This window comes from Microtus oregoni, unplaced genomic scaffold (assembly GCF_018167655.1).
Source record: "Microtus oregoni isolate MIOR12 unplaced genomic scaffold, Mior012 000036F_ref0000092, whole genome shotgun sequence".
Classification (NCBI taxonomy): Eukaryota; Metazoa; Chordata; class Mammalia; order Rodentia; family Cricetidae; genus Microtus; species Microtus oregoni.
This window is the reverse complement of record NW_024543095.1, coordinates 17,346,101-17,367,696: the sequence shown is the minus strand read 5'-3', so window position 1 is coordinate 17,367,696 and position 21,596 is coordinate 17,346,101. Positions and strand designations below refer to the sequence as shown.

General features: G+C 46.8%; 1 protein-coding gene across 2 annotated transcripts in view; it reads right to left on the bottom strand.

Moving 5' to 3' along the window:
* The window catches only part of Prkce (protein kinase C epsilon), a 525,963-nt gene that overhangs the window by 105,558 nt on the left and 398,809 nt on the right, over positions 1 to 21,596 (bottom strand). For both annotated transcript variants that reach the window (XM_041630988.1, XM_041630989.1), the window contains exon 11: positions 471 to 625. In XM_041630988.1, the coding sequence (XP_041486922.1) occupies positions 471 to 625 (155 nt within the window). The remainder of the gene's footprint in view (positions 1 to 470; positions 626 to 21,596) is intronic.

Here is a 21,596-nt window from a genome sequence, read left to right as displayed (position 1 = left end):
ACCCCCACGCCTGGAACATAAACCTCCAGCCCTGCACAGGACTCCTCCTTCCCAGAGTCTATTGACTGGAGACAGTTAAGCCAAACAAACTCAGGAAAGGGCAAGAGATCAGGAAGTGGAGGAAGTTCGTGGCACAGGAGGAAAAAGACAAGAGAATGCCCTGATGTTCGAGGAAGAGGGTGGAGGAGTCGGAGGAGTGAAGGCTGCCTCAGGATCACAGAGTCAAGACTTTAAATGTCACCGCTCGAGCCTTAAATCAAAACAGGCATAAACAGCCGGTCAAATCTCCTGGGGCCTTTCAAATATTAACATTCATAGAGATAAACAACGCCCCCTCCCCGCCCCAGTTCTCTGTATGCAAATTGGAACAAACAGCTGCTGGGAGACCCGCTGGGCAAGGACCAGAGGTAGTTCAAGGGTCTGGAGAAGTCAGCTTTTGTTCTCTGAGGAGGAAAGAGAGAAGAGGCTACCTGTATATCACGCCATGCTGGTGGAGGAACATGAGAGCAGACGTGACCTCTGCAGCATAGAACCGGGAACGAGGCTCGTCGAATTTTCGGGACCGCTGAATCTGGAACATGAGGTCTCCACCGTTTACATATTCCATGACGAAAAAGAGGCGATCCTGGAAGGAGAGAAGGAAGTGCTACTTAAGCCAAACCTGGGCAGCATCTAGTTAGGGCTAGCTATCCCCTGGGGATCCTCCAGGGGCAAACAAGGCCTTATGGCGGGTGAAGGCTGATGGAGTATTCCAGAGCGAGACAAAGGGAGGAAACACTTGAAGTAGGGTGTCAAGGGCTGTGTCAAATTCAGTCTTTGGGGATGGGGACATAGCTCAGTTGGTACAGGGCTCGTCTAGCAACCAAGAAGCGCTGGATTACATTCCCAGAAGCACACAAACTGGATTATGGTGCAAGACTGCAATCCCAACTTTGGAGGCTGGGTAGAGCCAAAGAATGCAGAACGCCCTTACACCAGGGGTTCTCAACCTTTAACACACTTCCTCATGTTGTGACCATACCAACCATAAAATTATTTCATTCTACTTCATAATTGTAATTTTGCTATTGTTATGAATCATATGTAAAAAAAAATCTGTGGGAGACCCCTATGAAAGAGTTGCTCAACTCCAAAGGGGTTGTGACCCACAGGTTGAGAACCACTGCTCTAGGCTTTTTTTTCCCTTAAGCACAGCCCCAGGAAGCTGAGCCACATTCACCCACCACTCGGGGTAGCACCTCCTTATCTGTATCAATGACAACGTGAGGAGAAAGAAGCTCAAATCCACTTTGCACAGTTCACCATTTCCTAAGCAGCTAGCATGTGGGATGGCATTGGGGAAGGGCTTATAAGTGCGGTCCTGCTGGCCTACAGTCAAGAACAGAGATGGGACAATGGGCAGAGTGGCAGAAAAACACAAATACATGGTGCTATATGAACTAGAAAACCAAGGAGGAGCCTAGAAGGAGATAGACCTTACTTCACCAAGTCAGGGGCAGATACCTCACCATGGAGCAGAGTGAATATGTTTAGGACAGCAACGTGACCAGACCAGAGGGAAAGCAAAAATAATGGAGGTCTAAGAGGTCAAAGAGACACAAGGCATCTTGTTCCCCGCAACAACCCTTCTTCTTTCCCCCTCAATCTTTCTCACGTCTCATGTAGTCCAGGATGCCCTAAAATTTACTGTGTAGCCAAGAAGGATCTTGAACTTTGATTCTCCCGCCTCCACTTCCTAAATGCTGCGATTAGAGGTATATGCTGCCATGCCTGTTTTGTGTGTGCTGGAGATCAGTCTACCAACTAAGCTACCTCCTCAGCCCTGGACACATTCTTAGCATAGAAATGTATTCTAAAAGAAGCTCACGAGAGGATATCATCTTCCCCTAAGACGGAATAAAATCATCCACAGATAGCTCTTCATTCAGGAGGCATGGCTACTTCACTCTTACCAATCCTCTGGCAGAAAGTGCACACTAATCTCTTCTGTGGGCTACGTTACAGGCATTCAAAGAGGACCCAGGGTAGAATTTCTCTTCTGTTTGTCTCATATTTCCTCTCTCTGTAGTGGTTTGAAAGAAAATGGCTCCCAAAGGAAGTGCCATTATTAGGAGGTATGGCCTTGTTGGAGGAATCATCGCACTTTGGGGGCTGTCTTTGAGGTCTCTTTTGCTCGTTTCCCTTGGTGTGACAGTGCACTTTCAAATGCCTTCTGATCGAGATGTAGGCGGCACCATGTCTGCCTGCATGCTGCCATGCTCCCCAACATGATGATAATGGACTGAACCTCTAAACTGTAAGCTGGCCCCTCATTTAAATGTTCTCTTTTCTCAGAGGTTCTGTGGCCATGGTGTCTCTTCACAGCAACAGAAGCCCTAAGACATCCTCTAAGGCCTCCCCTGCTTTTTCCCCAGCACATCAACTTGTCCTCACAAGTTCATGCTACCTTGCTGACTGTTCAACTGAGCCAGTGGTTCTCAACATGTGGGTCATGACCCCTTTGGGGATCAAATGACCCTATCACAGGGGTCACATATACATATCCTACATATCAGATATTTATGTTACAATTTGCAACAGTAGCAAAATTAGAGTTATGAAGTAGCAATGAAATAATTTTATGGTTGGGGTCACCACAACATAAATAACTGTGTTAAAGGGTCGCAGCATTAGGAAGGCTGAGAAGCACTGCCCTAAACATTCCTTCCCATTCATATCCTTAAGACCGATAGTGCTCAGACCAACTCCCACCCAAGGGAGTCAACAGCTCTAACAGTGGGACCAAGTCACTCATTGTTAAAGCCCCAGGTGATCCTGATATCCGTCCAGGGTGGGGAACCACAGACTCTCATCCCATCTGATTTCTACCAAGATATTTTTACAACAGTAAAACTTAAAGAATACTAAATTAGTTCTCTTTTTTACATTTCAAGGATTCCTTCTATGGTGTGAATTAAAACTACTTTGAGATTTTATCTGACCCCAGTCACGATGGCTTGCTATGGGACAATGGTCTTGTACTCTGTAAAGATTTGTTACTTGTATTTTAATAAAACACTGATTGGCCAGTAGCCAGTCAGGAAGTAGAGGCAGGGCAATGAGAACAGGAGAATTCTGGGAAGAGGAAAGGGTCAGTCTAAAGTTGTCATCCAGACACAGAGGAAGCAAGATGAGACTGCTTGCTAATAAAAGGTACCAAGCCATGTGTCTAACACAGACAAAAGATTATGGGCTAATGTAAGTTATAAGAGTTAATAACAAGCCTGAGCTAATAGGCCAACCAGTTTATAATTAGTGTAGACCTCTGTGTGTTTCTTTGGGACTGAAAAGCTGCGGGACGGGGAGAGACTGAAACCCCTGTCAACAATGGCTATCATCAAGAAAGTAAACTGCTGTTAAGTCCAACAGATGTTGGCAAGGATGGGAGAGTGGTGGACACACCACTGGTTGGGGATGCAAACTGGTGAAGCGACTGTGGAAGTCAGTATGAAGGAGGTTCCTCAAAGAACTGAAGAGAGAACTCCAATAAGATCCAGTCAGATCACTGGTGTGTACCTGAAGGTCTGTATATCCACATGCCAGAGAGAGCTTGTACGTCCAGGTAGACTGGTGCCCTATTTGTAACAGCTAAGACACAGAACTAGCCTATGTGTCCATCAACAGCAGAATGAAGAAAATGGGGTGCACACACAATAGTTTAATTCAGCTGTAAAGAAGAATGAAATTGTGTGGAGGAAGAAGGGGTGTGAATGAAGGGGGAGAGGTACAAGAGAGAATAATGGGTGGGCGTGAACATTAGTGTGTCAACCTGGTGTGACTCTCAGTGAAGGACAGCCTAGACAGGCTAACATGTGACCACATCTCTGGAGCTGTCCTGATGGCCATAAGAGATGTGAGAAGTCTCAGACTCAAAGCGTAAAGCTCCATCCTCTGGTTTGGGGTCCTGGTCTGCATAAGAGTAGAGAAGACTGGCTGAGTGGTAAGCATGCATGCTTTTCTCTCTCCGCTCTTGAAAGTGGATGTCACTGACTGTTTCACGCTCCCACCACACTGAATTCCCTGGTGGGATGGACTGTACCCTGGACTCAGAAGTCAAATCAGTCCCCTTCTTCCATAAGATGCCTTTTTGGTAGGACATTTCATCATAGTAACAGAAATAAAATTAAAACAGCAGGGGAAAAAAACAATTTTAAATGTTTTTGCTTATACATGGAATCTAAATTTAACTCTGTGTGTGTGTGTGTGTGTGTGTGTGTGTGCGCATGTATATGTGTGTGTGTACAAGGAAAGCAAAAGAGGAATCAAAGAGAGGAAGGAAAGGGATTAATAAGAGAGGGGACAACCGTAAATAATGGTTAAATATGAAAGAAGTACAATGATATATGTACAAAAATGCCTTCATGAAGGCTATTATTCTATACACTAAAACTTAATTTAAAGAAAAGAAAGGGATCCCTCCAAGAACAAACACCTTAGCCATCCGCATCACTCAGAGGCACACAAGAGCAGGGATCCTTGCAGCCCACACTATTTCTGATTTGGAACATTGACATCTCTAACAAGGTCTCCGGAGATGATGCTGGTCCAGTGACCACATTTGGAGAACCTCTGTCCTAGAGGCCATGGGACCAGCCTTTTCCAAGGCAAGCACAGACACACTGCTTGTTCATACTGCCCCATCAACTGGACAATTCTCCATCAGAAATAATGGCCATAATGTCCAGCGAGTAGTGACCAACCCCGAGCTTAGGCTGTGACCACAATGGAGGATTTGAAGAATCCAAATCTCTAAGGGAAAACATCTCCCTCTCCTCTTGTAGTCTACCCTGACATTAGCCACGTATTCCTCAGGGTGGAGGCTGCAGAGTGACAGAGGGGAGTGCCCACCACAACTATGGCCCTCACTGGATGCCTGACCGCGGGCAAAGAATCTGCAAAAATGAGGACGCAGGGTCTACCTTAGAGAACTATGCTTTACTTTTTGTTTTGCAGTACCCAGGGCTCAAATTGAAGAGTCTCGAGCATGTTAGACAAGCCACAGCCCTAACCCTAAATTCTATGTTAAAACGCCCAGTTTGTAGTTGGTGCTCCATGAGGATTAGCCAGGCCTATTGTCACTGGCTGTACTGATAGCTGTTATTACTGCGTGTCTCTTTTCTAACCTTTCTCCAGCTTTCTTCCTTGATTGTCTTCTCTTCCAACAAATATCACTTCCCTCAGCCCTCAGGCTGATTTCCTCCTGTTGAGTCTATGTCCTTTCCTGTCCCTTTTCTCTTTCCTGTGTCACCTCTGCCTCTTTTCAGACTTCTCCCTGCCACCATGAAGTGCCGAGCTCACAAGGCTGGACGCTGGGCCTTCCTGGTGGTGTGAACTTATTTATGTACACCCACAGCTTCCACGGCTCTCTGCATGGATGACTCATTCGCTTAGCCCTAGACGCCGTCTGTAAGTTCCAGACCCTCGTGTCTGCTTCTGATCCCCCTCCAGATGCCTCTCAGGCACTCAAACATGACAAAATGAACCTCATTGTCTTCCTCAGCAAGATGGTCCTCGCATGGAGCTTCCTGTCTGAGGTCCAGTCTTCACCTTCAGCTGGGTTTTCAAGCAGCCGTCTTTAATCGTCCCTCCGCTACCTCCCCAACACCCCCCACCAGCCCTGCTGCTCTTGCCTTTTCTCGTGCCCTGCCCACTTCTCTTGGTCTCCACCACTGCCATGCTGACCTCTCTGACTCAAGCAGCTTTTCTCTCTTGTCTAGAGTTCTGCTCTGTTAGGAGGGTTCTGCCCTTGTCTCAGCTTCCTGACCTGATGTTAGTCACGCTGTAGGTGGAGGGACTCGGCTAAGATGGAATATGATTACAATCTTCCATATTCCTTCCCTCACCCTACTGCTATTAATACGTGTGTTGTGTGTGTGTGTGTTGTGTTGTGTGTGAATATGATTACACTCTTCCATATTCCTTCCCTCACCCTACTGCTATTAATATGTGCGTGTTGTATGTGTATATGTGTGTTGTGTTGAGTGTGTGTTGTGTGTGTATATGTGTCTTGTGTTGTGTGTGAATATGATTGTGTGGGTGGTGTGTGTGCGCGCGCGCACTGTATGTTGTACACGCACATGAGTGTGTGGGTATGTCGAACCATGAATGCAAGGGCGGAGGCCAGGGCAAGAGATGAAGCATCTTCCTGTTTCATTCTCATCCTATTACCTAGAGATTTTCTCTCACTGAACTGCAAACTTGCCCTTTAAGCTAGACGAGCTGGCCAAGGCAGTGTCAGGAGCTGCCCCTCTCTGCCCATCAACACTAGAGTTACAGGCATGTGCAGATATGTCTAGAACCTTACATGGGTTCTGGCGATTCAAACTCAGGCCCTTCTGCTTGCACAAGGCAAGCACTTTCATCCACTGAGTAACCTGCCAAGAGCTCCTTAATTCTTTTAAAGGCTTGTGTTCCTCTTAGGACAAGCAGCAAACACCTTAGCACACGGTAGGACTCATATGATCTTCTGAGTCACTTGCCTTCCAGCTGTCCCTTACTCCTTCTGCCCTAGAACCTCATTTCATGTTCTTGCTGTCTGGAATGCTTCCCCTTCTCTCTCTCCCACAATGAGTTCCCCGTATCTCCTTACTGCAAAGATTTCAGTGCCATCAACGTTTCTTTGGGGAAGCTGTCCTTGATTTTCCTGACAAGATCCACTCCATCTGTCTTTGTGTTATGTCCCGCATTACAGCATTTAGTTCAAGGGATGTCATATTTGCGTGACTAGGATATTCCCATTCCCTCTGTACTGGCTAGATTTATGTCAACTCAACACAAGCAATTTCACTTTAGAAGGGGGAACCTCAACTGAGAGAATGCTCCCACCAGGTTGGCCTGTGGGCAAGCCTCTGGTGTATTTTCCTCACTGATGGTGGCTGGGGCGGTGTGGGTGGGGCACTCCAGCTCACTTCGGGTAGTGTACTAAAACTGGCTGGCAGTCCTGGGCGCTGCAAGAAAGCAGACCAGGAAATCCACAAGGAGCAAGCCAGTAAGAGCACTCCTCCCTGGTGTCTGCTTGAGTTCCTGCCTTGAGTTCCTGCCGTGGCATCCCGCAGTGATGGGCTTGTCCGCTGCAAGCAGAGATAACCCTTTTTCTCCTTGTGCTGCTTTTGGTCACAATGTTTTCTCACAGTGAGAAACTTTAACTGAGGCAGTCTGTATGCTCCAGGAAGGCAGGGGCTGTTGGTAGCTCTGCAGTGCTTCTTAGGAGTTTTTTTTTTTCTTTTTAAGGGAATTAGAAGCCCCAAAGGGAAATTTTTGTAATTCTCTCTCTCTCTCTCTCTCTCTCTCTCTCTCTCTCTCTCTCTCTCTCTCTTAAATGTGCTATAGAGCTGGGGACAGAGCTTAGTATGCAGGACCCTCCTGAGTTCTATACTCACTACTGCGCCAACAGCATTCAGCAGGAGGAGGCAGAAAGGGCAGAAGTTCAGTGTCACCCTAGCCTAACCCTGAGTTTTGTTTCCTATCCTCTCCATCAGCTGGGAGCAAATCTCACACACAGTAGGTTCCTAGCGCATCTATGCTGAGTGCTTGCATTTTTCCCTTTTCCTTCTTCTTTCAGTTTTTCAAGACAGGGTCTCTTCGTGTAGTCCTTGCTGTCCTGCAACTCACTCTGTAGACCAGGCTGGCCTTGAACTCACAGAGATCCACCTACTTCTGCCTCCTGTGTGCTGGGATTAAAGGTGGGCACCACCACTGCCCATTCCTGAGAGCCCGCCATATACCCCCATTGTTAGACACTCCAAAGGAACCGGGTGTTCCCGTGTTATTTCGGAGCAGAAGAGCTCAGTCCATTTTGAACTTTCCTTTGCATCTGCTCTCTTCCCCACACGGCTCCAATGACTTCACCGAAGCATTAACTATGGACCTCTTTACACATCGAGTCTGCTTTCTTCCCCCACAGGGCTCCTATGACCCCAAAGCATAGCTATTGACCTTTTGACATGTTAGGGATGCTTTCTTTCCCATGTGGCTCCTATGACCCCCTCCCCACCGCAAAGCATAGCTACTAACCTTTCTACATGTTAGGGATGCTTCAAAGCAAGGCGAGCTTCCCCTTCCCTCCCTCTATTCAGTGTGGGTTGCCGCTGACCTCTGACACATTTGAGAAGGGTGTTTTGATGCAAAGGGAGAAGCTCAATCATTCTGGGAACTGCTTAATTATATAAACTGAAATCAAAAGAAAGCTGGCAGGGCCAGCGGCTACTCATTAATCTCCTCTTGGCACCCACAGAAAACAAAACCAAAAACCAACTTCCTGGTAGAGTAAGCAAATATGTTTTCTGAGGTAATCAAAGGTTTGAAAAGCCTATTCTACACCCACCTTCCTTAATCTCCCTTGACTGTCTAAAATGTTACGGTCTTATGATAGCGAGTCAAATAATAAAAACTGCAAAGAGATTATGTGTCATGGCCATTTAGGGCAAGAATAGGGAATGAATGACCAACCAGTTGGAAGGATCGCATCATGGCTCTGAAATTCCCACTGGCCTCCTTTTTCCAACCCACCCACCTTCTTGCCTTCTAAGGTGACCCCAGCTTGCAGGCTCGTTCGCCCTTAAGGTATGACAGATAAGACAGAGGCGTTCCCTCAACAGCTCGGCACGTCCTGCCTAGGGGGTTTGTTTGGACACACGTTCTCCACCGTTTGTTAGATGTTTATAAGCACAGAGATTATATCTCGTTTTGACTTCACACGAAGGCCCAACAGGAGACTAGACTTGGAACAGTCCGCCTTTGATGAACCTGTGATGACATCAGAGCCTTCTCTAGTGTGCCCAAGGGAGTCCTCTTCTTCTCTGCACTCCCACCCAGTGCTGGGGACACAAACCATAGGCTTCTACGTGCTGGGCAGGTGTCCTATGATTGAGTAACACCAGTCCTTCACTCCACTGGCTAAACAACGTCATCCTACCCTACCTCACCTCACATCCACATATCTAGGTCGGGGTTCTCAATCTGTGGGTCAAGACCCTTTGAAGGTCCAAAGGACCCTTCCACAAGGGTCGCATAAGACCACCAAAAAACACAGACATTTACATTACAACTCATAATAGTAGCAAAATTACAGTTATGAGGGGGTAATGAAAATAATCTTATGGTTGGGGTTCACCATAACATGAGGAACTGTATTAAAATGGTCACAGCATTAGAAAGTTTGAGAACCACTGACCGAAGGCATCAACTCAGCAGGTCTTTCTTAAATATGTGGCTTGCATTTTGGTATCCAGGTGAACCAGAAAGTTATATAAGTTATAATTCTGGTATCCAGGAGCTAGGAATGTAAGACAAGAAACCAGAGGGCAGTCCCATCCACTAGATGAATTCTTCAAGAACTAAGCAGGTTGTGAAAAGCTGGAAATCTGGCCTGAATCTTCTTGGGTATTTGTCACTTAGGCCCTACCATGAACAGGTCACCATGAGAAACAGTTACATATCAAGTTGGTCTACCTATTCTCCAAAATACAAGTGTATGGTGGAACTGGTCATGGCTGTGGGATTTGGTTCAGATTCGCCTGATTTGGGGCAAAGACCAGTCCTATCTAGAACAATGTGGGGCAGAGGAGGGGAAAGCCTGCCCGAGACTGGAGGCAAGCAGAAATGAGCATGCAGGAACAAGAGGGTAGGACCACCCACTAAGCGATCCAATCCAAGCCACCCCCAACACCCAGGAAGCCGACTCCTAGGAAACATTGTATCCATCCGGACACCAGGTAGGGACAGACTGCAGGTGGGGCCGCAGGAGGGCTCTGAAACCCAAGTAGGGGAATGGGGATTCTAGAAAGCTTTTAAGTTGTAAAGTTACATAATTAGAGCCAACTTTAAGGGCAATCATCTCGGAAGCAGTGCCTTAGAAGCAAGACAACTTAGAGTTGTTCTACCTATCGGCAAGTTTGGTGATATGCAAGCATGTGTATGTGTGTGTGTGCACATGCATGTGTGTATGTGTAAGCAGAAAACCATTCTCTCTGGCAAATTTCAAGAGTCTGATACAGCAATTGTAGGGACTAAACTACACAGAAAAGCTCTGGGATGTAATCATCTTACATTGCTGAAACTAACTCCCAATTCTGTCTCCCCTGGTCCCTGACAACCACCATCTTTCTCTCTGCTTTTATCAGCCTGAATAATTTGAATTTATCACGTAAGTGGTATCTTTTAGTTCCTCCTTCTCCTCCTCCTCCTTCTTCATCTTCTTTTTTGTTTTTTGGAAAAGGGTTTCTCTGTAGCTAGGGAGCCTATCCTGGAATTTTCTCTGTAAACCAGGTTGGTCTTAAATTCACAGTTATCTGCCTGCCTCTGCCTCCCAAGTGCTGGGATTAAAGGTATGTGCCACCACTGCCCAGCTAGTATTTTTCTCCTACACTTGCCTTATTAGACTTATCATAACATCCCCCAATTTTATTCTCATTTTTGGAAATAGAAAGACTTCTTTTTTAAAAGCAAATAATATTTCCTTGTACATAGTCAAGAAGACTGTTTCTCATCGCAACCATCTGTGTCAAAGAGAGTGGACCCAACCCTATTTGCAGCAAAGAGAAGATCCTTTCACAATTATTATTAACTTTCACTCAATTAGAGTTGGGTAAATGGCAAAAACTCACATTCCAGTCTACTGGGTAAAAAGATACAGACATGACAGATATAATAAGATGTTTGTTTCTAATTGTTTAACCGAAGCAGGGAGTCTCAAGTTAAAGTTCAAAGGGACTTATAGTTGGGTCAAATTGAGTCACCTAATAAAAACTCAAGCAAGCATTTCCTCCTTCAGATAACACCACATTTAGTCCCGAGACCAACCTCAAACCCTGTCCCCTACCCTCCCATGCTTCTGTCTGGGTGGAGAAGGTGGGGAGAGGAGAGATGCGGTGCCTCCCAGCAGAGAACTCTTTCTTTCACAGGACCAGCATGTCTGTAGAAACAGCTCTTCTCCAAGGCTCTGCTGGTCCACATGAACCAGACCCAGCTGCCAACACCTCAGCAGTGCTGGGCACCAGAAGGATCCCTTCCAAGACTGAGGCTGCCACCACGGTAAGGCAGGAAGGGAGTGTCCTTGTTCCCAGTTTCCTCTTTGTCTGACAGATAGAGGTTAGACAGAAGCCTTGCCATCCATGAAGGACACTGTGGTGCTGATTCACGGAAGCTCTTTCTTTTTCTCCATTGTTTGATGAGCATCGTGCCCCAGCTGACCTGCCTCCTCCCAGCATCCTGGCTTCCTCCTGGTTCCACCCCACTGGAGGCCTTCTCCAGTAATTGGCACTTGTGAGGCATGGCAGCTAGCCGACATCCTCTGTCTCCAGCTACTGCTCCCTTACCCTCCAGGAAAGCAGCGAGTCTACCACACGCCGCCCTAGTCACGTCCCCAACGAGTAGCCCTGGTCATCTTGCAGAAGTTTCATGCTTTGCAATACAACTGGAGCCTCAGAATCTGGTCTGTACATGCTGCACAAGATCGTGACACAGGCCAACTATTTCTTTGATGTCGTAAAGAAATAATTTAAACAGAAAAGGAGAAAAAGGGAGTTGCTGCATTGGAGCCCATTGGAGCCAGTCATCAACTGTTGGATGCCAAAGTGAAGCAATTATGGGATGAGCTTTATAAGTCATCCTAAACACAAGAACAAAAGTGTTGCTGTAACTTCATTCCTCAGCCTGGTCAAGTTCCACCAACGGGTTCTCCTTTTACCAACTCTGCCCATGAGCTTAGGCTATGTCCCAACAATCCTGTATCCATCTCATGTGTTCACATATGCCTTCCTGTGCTCCAACAGGACAGAACTCATGGCACCCCTTATGAGTCCATATCTGTAGAGCCTCAAGGCTGTAGAGTGCAGTACCGCAGTACTGAATGAGTGTCCCTAGCCTCCAGCTCCGGGATGCTGGAGATGGTCCCCACCTAAAACTAGAGCTGGTCAGAAGGCTGATGCTGTAATCCCAGAAACTCAGAGGTATCTTATCGCCTCTGTCAACAGAAGATGTAACTCTCAGAGAAGTCATGCTGGAGTCCTGAGTTCTAGGAGGCTTACAACCTGAATACCATTGTCAACAACACCTGCAGCTTTGGGGCTGGATCAGTCCACACCATTTTGTTGTTACTGCCTATTATTGCCACATTCTCTATCTTAATCCTTTGTCCACCTGCTTACTTGCTTACCTCTATCTAGAACTGAAACCCTGCTAGCTAACCCAGGGCTTTAGAGGGGCCCGTATCTATGTTAAAGTAACCTATCAGTTCAGAGAGAGGCAACCAAAAAAAAAATAAACAAAAAACAAAATGATCACCACCTGGATAGTTCACCTCACAACCAGTTCTCAACACTCCAAGAGTCTTTTCCCTTCTCTTTCTTTCTTAAGACTATATAAGTTCTTAGGCCCATCCTGTACCTTTTAAATTAGAATATATTAATTTCGATTAATGTTTGATTATGACATTTTCATACATGTATAGAAGGCATCTTAATCACATTCACTCCCCCCTCCCCCCTCCCACTGATCCTCTTTTCTCTTCCCAAAAAGTTCCCTTTTGTGCTGTCTTCGGTGTCGTTTACCAGAACTTGGGTGAGGGCTTACTTACAGGAATATGGGCAACTTACCAATGGGTACACCAGGGAAAAAACAGCCTGTCTTCCCCACCAACCATGAAATCCTCAGGGAGGGGCATGGCATTGGGAGCTACTCCCTGCTCCATGACAGGATTGGGACCGATCTTGTGCAGGTAAGCAGAACTGCTCAGAGCTCAAGAGTGCAATAGCCAGATCATGCCCAGAAGACAACATTCCACAACGCTCCCTCTTCCTCTCCCTCTTAGGAAATCTTTCTGCTCCCCCATCTTTTGTGATGTTCCTGGAGTCTTGCAAGGGATTCCAGAGACGTCCTGTTTTAGAGCTGAACATTCAGCACTTGCGGCTGCTTTTACAGACAGGCAAGGTTGGGAAGCTGACCCCAAATACAGAAGGCATATGGGTCTTTCCCTTCCGTTGTGGGAAGGGGCTACAACCTGCTTAGACGGTAGCAATTGGGTTAGGGAGGAGGGGAAAGAAGCCTCCTCTTGCTTCCCTGGCTTAGTGTGACAGTCGATGTGACAGGTTGTACTTTTGAGAGCAATGACCTGCTCAACTTAAAGACCACACATATCCGCCAACATGCTGACACACACATACTGACATACACACTGACTGAGACCCACACTGGCCTACACTCCGATACACACACACCCATACACACACACACACACACACACACACACACACACACACCGGTACAGACAGACACCCTGACACACACACTGACTGAGACCCACACTGGCCTACATTCCGATACACACACACCCATACACACACACACACAGACACCCTGACACACACTGACTGAGACCCAAACTGGCCTACACTCCGATACACACACACACACACACACACACACACACACACACACCGATACAGACAGACACCCTGACACACACACAGTGTGGTCTCCACCACTCTTGCCTGAGTACTCTATAAAATGTAGTTTCTTGACATAGATTGTCGTAAGGCAGATTAGATGTCTCTCCCCTCTCACCAGGCACAAGCTTACCTCTGGTCATTCTAAACATAGCAACCCTTTCCATCCCTCATCTGCCCCAGAACATTCAGTTATCACCAGGTCAGCCTCTGAGGACTCTCAGAAGGGTCTCCATAGAAGCAGGCCACAGACATTAATGAAGACTTTTCCTGCGGACCCTGTTGGACCCTTCTGGTCAGAGCAGGGGTCAGTGTGATGTCCAGAGCCTTAAATTCGTTCAGAGGAAGGCAAACGGCAGGGCGAATGGACGTCCTGGCTTACAAGAAGCAATGTGGCAATGGTAAGGAAGCATTCTGCTTTAGAAGAGGACTGTCTGAAGGGAATAAGTACATGGACCATCAGACAAAAGGACCCACTGGAGGGGAACTCTCTTAAATCATTAGAAAAACTCCCTGCTGCAAGGAGATTCTGTCTGTTACTGAGCCATGCTGAGACCAATGAGCAGAATAGAGTTATCAAGGCCTCTTTTGTTACGGGAGACCCAAGTTTCCTTAGAGTGCCAACACTCTGTCAACATTGATTCCTACCGCTTTGTTCTGCACGAAGTTTCCTTCCAACATGAAGGGTTCTGGCCTCAGCCGGATGGTCATACTTCGGGGCTATTCACAGAGATACCCGCTGCTCATGGAGAGGCTGGACCAGACAGCCAGGCTGAGTGTCAGTATGTCTTGGGAGGGTTTTCAAGTATACAGCTTACCAGACCAGACTTCTCTCGGAGTGCCCAGCTCTGTGGTGGCCTCTGGAATATGCGTTTATGCTCACTGCCCCAGGTGACCCTTGTGAATAGTAACGGCTAACAGCCAGTTGACTAAACAGAGGCAAGGAAACCTTCTAACAGCAAGACTTGGTGATTCTACTCCATCCCAATCTGCTTTCTCTGATAGTTTCAAATGTTAGTGAATTTAACTAGAACGTAAATGGTATGCAGTGTCCTTCTAACACAACATAGTGACGGACAGGCACCACCCTTGAAGGGACAGTTTCTACAGTAAGAGCTGTCTCCTAGAATTACCAGGACTGTGCTGCCTGCATCTGCTTGTGTCCCTATAACCGTCCAGACAGACACTTACGCCATCAGACAATGGAGCAATGAACCCCAAATCATTAAAACTGCCCCAAGAATCCCACGCTGGGAGAATGTGAAAAGCTGCAGGGGGGATTGTACACCATTCTGACTACTTATCGGACCACCTGATAAGACAAACCAAAGCCAAGACAATGATAGGCAGGACCACACCTGGGCCAGGACTGCCAATGCATACCTGTCCTCTATATGAACCTAAATTCCATGTCAGTGCCCCCAAACAGAGACCCGGGAGTTCCTGGACCCTTTATTTGTGCCTCTTCCCACACGGCCATATTGAATACATCTCCTGATTCTGTTTTCTTATTCGAACATGTGTCTTTAATAGATGTACTGGGCACTGGTGGCTGAACACTGCTGCCCGAGCCCAAGCTTTGACCCTGGAGCTCCAGGAAGATCCCCAACAATGCTTAACACTCTACTGGGCCCAGCCAATCCACTCCAGCCTCAGTAAAGCACTGACTGTGTAACTGATACCACTCTGCATTATGTTTAGACAACTGGAAGGTTCTAGCAATCAAACCAAAGGCTTGAAATTCCTTCCAGGGCTTGATAACTATGGTTTGACGTCAACTGTGCTTCTCATCCTCCAGACTCGCCTTTTAGTGTGATAGACAGTGCTGTTCGGTTCACCTGCATGGTTGCCTCAAACCAAAGGCACCGCTTCACAAAGGCGAGAAAGTGGACTTGGCATCTCCACTCTGCTCATCCCCTGCCACGCTGTGTCTGCTTGAATGGAGCCAAAATCAGAATGGGCTAATGTGAGGTGTTGGCAACGCGAACCCGACACATGGATGTATACACGGAACCAAGCCTGTGGCTTCTGAACGCTTCGTGACATTGTTTTAGAGCTCATGGGGGCAATGTCTGTGCATGTGGAAAGACGTTTCCATAACATTTTCCTAATACTTTCATTAGCTGGCAGGCAGAGCGTGAACTGGGGCTTCTGGGGGATGAAGCACTTTGGCTCCCCATTTCTGCTCCGTTTAGTTCTGAACAGTGAGCAATGCCGTAAGATAAAGCTGTAAATATTTGATGTAATAGCACAGGACTTCTGTGAAGAATCAGAAACATTCTTGTACTAGTGGGAGGAGGACCTGTATTCCCATATGTGTTTATTTAAAATATAGGAGAGCGAACTCCAGTTAGCATCACATGTCTGCGGTAAACAGGCATAGGTGTTTGCGGAAACAGAATAAAAAACAGTCTGTGTTTAATTTGTTCACAGGCCTTTTGTTCTTAGCTGTCAGGGGAGAGTTTCAGGATGGGGATGGAGTAAAGCTTTGATATGGAGCCCAGGCTGACAATCCAGGTAGGAGGGTGGCTTCTCTCGGTGTAGAAACCCGTTCTCCAGCAGATTTGTTAGTGCCATGAATTTGGAGGAGGGAATGGAAACCTAAATTGGACGGTCTATGATCTGACTATAGGCCATGCATGGACTGAAGGGTCAAGAGTATGTGTCTAGGGATGGCCGGAAAAATCTAAATTTCACGACAAATGCTAGATAAAATGAAACCCTTCAGAACAGTGAAAATTGATTTTTAAGAGGCCATAAAACATACAAATAAGTTTATGGTTTAAACTATAAGCATCATTGTTGGTGTCTGTTTTTTTTTTCTACTTCATCTTTTTCTGCAAAAACATACTAAACATAAAACAACAACAACAACAACAGCCCAAGCCCCTCCTTATAGAAGTCCACCATGACTGCAGAGCCCTTCCCAATCCACCAGGGCCTCAGACCAGCTTTTGGAGATTACTTCTGGCAGCAGCAGTTAAAGGGCTTCTTCAACCGTGGGTGACAGGCAGGGTGGGGCTCTCATGCTGCCTGTGGTGACGGATGAAAACATGGAGGAGGCTGCCACAGACAATCTCCCAAGGAGACCTCCCTGCAAGGCCCCCACCTCCACTGTCACTGAGAAGAAAGCCCAACTTATCAACACGGTGCTTTCCAAACTTCAGTACACAGAAAATGCAATGGGAATGTTCCAGAAGCAGATTCCTGGAAACTATCTCCAAATTCCCAGTGTGCATGTCTAGATTGAACCCTAAAATCCTTCCTCTCTAAGCAGCTCCCAGCCAATGCAGTGTTCTCACGTAGGGCTCCCGCTTTAAAGGGCATAGGTTAATACCCCCATGCCCAGTCTGACAGCAATCGGATTAAAATCTGGGGGGAAGAGGGTATGGAGGAGGGAAGTGGGGGAGGGGAGCAATGATGGAAATATATGAAAATATCACAACGTCATTCATTACTTTGCATGTAAACCTAAAAAATTTATTTAAAATTTCCAGTGTGACCCCTCAGAAGTCCGGACCGGAACTGATGCTCCACCCCATCACAACCTTTGCTTGTGCCGTTGGTGCTTCTCATGGCTCCAGGAAAGTGCTCCAAGCCCTCCTTCCACTCTCCCTTCTCCCCTTGCTGATATTGGAGGCAGCCCTGAGCCAACTTTCCCTTGTGTGAATTAATGGAGGTAAAGTGTGCTGCTGGCCGGATCCTGAAGCCCACTCGGTGCCTGCCAGCCCTATGTCATACCTTATGTTCTGATAGCAGACACGATTATCTGACCTGGTGGTATGTGTTTGGCCTTTGTGTTTTCCAAAGATGGGTTTTCTCAGTTCTTAAGTCCTGGCGTGTAATAACCAACAATTAGCAAGCAGAGTTACCAACGGATGTGTTTACCATCTCTTCATGCTACACAGTTGGCCCTGTCTGAGAACACCACTTGCAAGACGCCCAGTGCAGCACCATCTCAAGATCCTGACTCCGGGAGCCCCTGATGTGTCATTCCGAAGCCCTTCCTAGCAGAATGGGCAGGCAGGCTCCTAGCTTAAATTCCTCAAGGGGGTCAACTAAACAAATGACTTTTCTTCCTTCTTGATTCGGACTAAGTTTTATATTCTTGTGTTACCCATCTTATGTTTTATTTATTTATGTATTTTTGAAATCCCAATGGCTGATCCTACCTGTCATGGTTGGTTTGATTGTCAACTTGTTCCATGGGGGGAAGAGGGAACCTCAATAGGGGAATTGCTCCCATCAGACTGATGACCTGGTGGGCATATCTACAGGGCAGTCTCTTGACTGCTAACTGGCGTAAGGGAGCCCAGCCCACTGAGAGTGGTACCATCCCGAGGGAGGTTGGCTTGGGCTGACTATGAAAGGCCAATGAGAGAGAGCAAGGAAGCCAGCAAAGAGTGGCATTTTCCCATGGTCTCTGCCCCATTTCCTGTTTCTATGTTCCTTCTGCGTTGAGTTCCCACCTTGGCTCCCTGAGTGATGGACGGTCACCTCCCTAAGTTGCTTAGGTCACAGTGTTCTACCACAGCAACACACTACCCACCCATCGACAGTGTAAAGGGGGAAACAAACCTTTCAGTTGTCAGCTGCACTTCCCTTCAGTTAAGTATAGGTCTAAAGTCGGCATGGAAACTCCCTTCAAGCATGGAATTAGGTAAGAAGTGTGTATTCTTTTGCAATACTGACCTAGGAGCATCTAACGTCAGGAAACGAAGCAACCACATGAGAAGCTGACTTATTTCCAGGTGCATGTGACTTTTACCTTTGCCTCGCGTTACATGGTCTGCCATGTCAGGAGGATAGCTATCATCTTAGAGATGAGCAATTAATTCCTCTACCTTTAATCTCCACGATTTGCTTTGCACTGGAAGTTTTGACAAAGGCTTGTGACTACCAGGAAGTCTTCAGCAGCCCTGTGTGAGCATCTGCTAGACGCTCGCAGTAATCCCTCCAAAGCACAACCTGCCTCTTGCCTCTCTTACTCTCGGAGCATCAAGGCATGGCAGGTCTATCCTTCACAGTTCCTGTGTAGGCTGAGCCCAAACCTGAATGCACAGAACAGGTAGAATGGACAAACAAGATTGTGGGACAGCCAGGCCCGGGCCAGCATGCAAAACTCACTGCCTTGGGCTCAGTCTATCCTCAGCCTGGCAGGGAGGACCCTTCGATGCCACCTTGGGCTGTTTTTCGCAATTTCAAACTGATGGTGTAAGTCCACTCTTCTTCCACTACACCAAACCACGTGAGCCAAATTGTTCTGACAGACAGAGTCTCGTGGCATCGCGCCTGTCAGTCATCTGGCACTTATTCAAGTACAATGCGATGCTATACCCCTCTCATTCTTTCATACACGACGGCAACTGACTTTATTCACGCGGCTGACACACCTTGTCTCTGTGTTGCGTCCCACTCCTCCTAATATGGTGGTATTAAGAACCAACTGGAAATTTAGCTTTTGATAGGAATACATCACTTGGACAATTAATAGCCAATTCAAATGCATATGGTTTTAAATAATTAATAGCCTACATTCTTGAGCACCTCAGTCATGTCCACCTATTTTGCAAGTAACACAATTAAAAATGACTCATCTTCTGTATCATGTAGACCGTCTACCTGGCAACAACAGAGCAGTTCTAACTCCGGCCATGTAAAGAAGCTGGAGCATTTCTCTGGATGTCCACGGACACGAGTTGGGCCATCGGTAGTTGCCTTTTTGTCATGTGTCCCTGTTAAGATGAGATAAAACTTTGCCAACTTGGTCAAAATAGAAGCGCCAACCAAAACAACAGTCAGCAGGCACTTCCCGCTAACCCTAAGGCAGAACTCGCCACCGAATTAACTATTCCATCCTATCAATGACACCCGGGATATAGTTCCCACGGACCTATCACCAAAGGTCAGCCCACGACAACAGCAGCTTGCAGCTTACCAACAGAGAGAGAAACGTCTGCCGAATTGTGGTCACCCCAAGGGGAAATTTATTAGAGAGACAGAGAGATGAGTTCGTAGACTGTACCCTGTGCACTGGAGATAACCTATTTTCACAATCCGTTTGGACAAAATGCAATGGGTGATAATAAGGTTGCTGGATGATTGTATATCTAGTGTTCATAACTGCAGGATAGTTTCCTGGTCCCTTTGCGAAGTCCCACTCTCCCTTGTCTATTCCCATTCATAAAGCTGAGGGGAGAGAATGGAAGGGAAAGAAGGTGAGCATCAGACATTGCACGAGACAGTTGACTCCTAGTCCTCACTATTGGAGGTGACTATAACTAAGCTGGCATTCTCATGGTGTGCTGGCCAAGAGATAGAGATTCATCAAGACAAAGGGAAGGGTGCTCACAGATGCTTCCCCTTCACCCAATGCTATAGGAACATCATTCTGCAGTCCTGACGCCCTTCCCCTCTTCCGTGTCCTTTCCTCTAGGCCGCAGCCTGCTACCCCACCCTCTCTCAGAGAAAGGCTAAGATCCACACGGAAAGTGGGCCATCATCACCTAGCCCTTTGGAACATTACACAACAGCAGAATCTGGAGTAACCCTGGACCTTCGCAGACAGGCAAAGGAGGAAGGCCACAGTCTTCAAAGGTACCCTCAGCTCCTTCCGCATGAGGCAAGAGCAAGCAAGCTTTTGGGACAGACAGTCAAGCGGGTCTATTCTAGTTTCTAAACTTGGGAGAATATCATTAGGAGGATGTTTTCCTGGAATCAGCACTGGGACTCAAAATATTTATGATCACCCATGGATTAGAATACAATACAGTTTTTTAAGATAACTTTCCTATTGGAAAGTAGCTTGATTCCTTCCTTCCTTCCTTCCTTCCTTTCTTCCTTCCTTCCTTCCTCTTTCTTTCTAGAATGTTTCTGATCCCTTAAGGGCTAGAGAGATGGCTCAGGGGTTAAGAGCACTTTTGTTCTTTTAAGAGAACCAAGTTCAATCCCCAACATTTACATCTACATGGAGCAGCTCACTCTTGCCTATAATCCCAGCTCCAGGAAAATCTGATGCTCTCTTTTGGCCTTTAAAAGCAACACACACACGCTATATATATATATATATAAAATGTATATCCTAATCTTAGAGACCAGAAGCTCCTTGAGCCCAGAGGGATTATCTTATTTGTCACCGTGTGCTCATTAATAAAAGTGGGAAGGCAGGTGCGATGGCACACACCTACACACCTTTAATTCCAGTACCCAAGAGGTAGAGAGATCAATAGATCTCTCTGCATTCCTGGCCAGTCGGGCTACATACTGAGATTCTGGTCTCACAAGCACTCCACAAAACAAGATCTTGACCTTGAAGATAAAGACTGGACGCGAGTGTCTAATCCTGGACTAGGAAAATAAAGGGAGTCCGCTGACCTCTGGAGAGTGATGTCTCCAATGACGCTATAGCACGTGCCCTGAACTGTGCAGTATTCTCACAGACGCTCTCCCCCTACCCCATTCTGATGGAGAGAACTGGGCAAGCCTTTCACCAGCTTGGTGGGTTCACGTCCCAGCCCTGGAGCTTACGAGCTCAAGAAAGATGGCCATGCTGTTAGGGGAATCTCAGAGGTGGATGTGTAAGTGACACCTGCTTCCCCTTGTTGGGAAACGAGGAATTTCAAAAAAGAATGTGAGAAAATATGACGGAGCTAAACCAATGCTTTGCCCTAAGACTCTTGGAGGATTTGCAGTCACCCACTGCTATCTGCCCCTAGGAGACTAGACAGACAGCATTCTTTCAAGGTGCGGGGTTCAAACAACCATCCCTCCCATTCTTCTTCCTTAATACACCTTTAAAAATGAGGTGGGGGAAAGTGTGGTTTCATGGGTAGACTCCAGACTCAATCACACCAGGCAGGTCTCTCCCACAGCACTACAGCCCCAGGTTATCTCCTAGCTCCATATCCATAAGCGTCTCTGTCACCATTTGCCTCCAGTTTAAACCTATATGAATAAGAACAGTTTGGAGACTTACTATCATATATCATCCAATCCCAGCTCTGAAGTTGGGTAGTCACCTAACTTCAAGCATGGTCGTACGTATTTAGAAAGCAGCCATCATGCTTCTCTTGGTGTTCAGGTTAAAACATGAACTGCAGAGATAAAGGTCTCGGC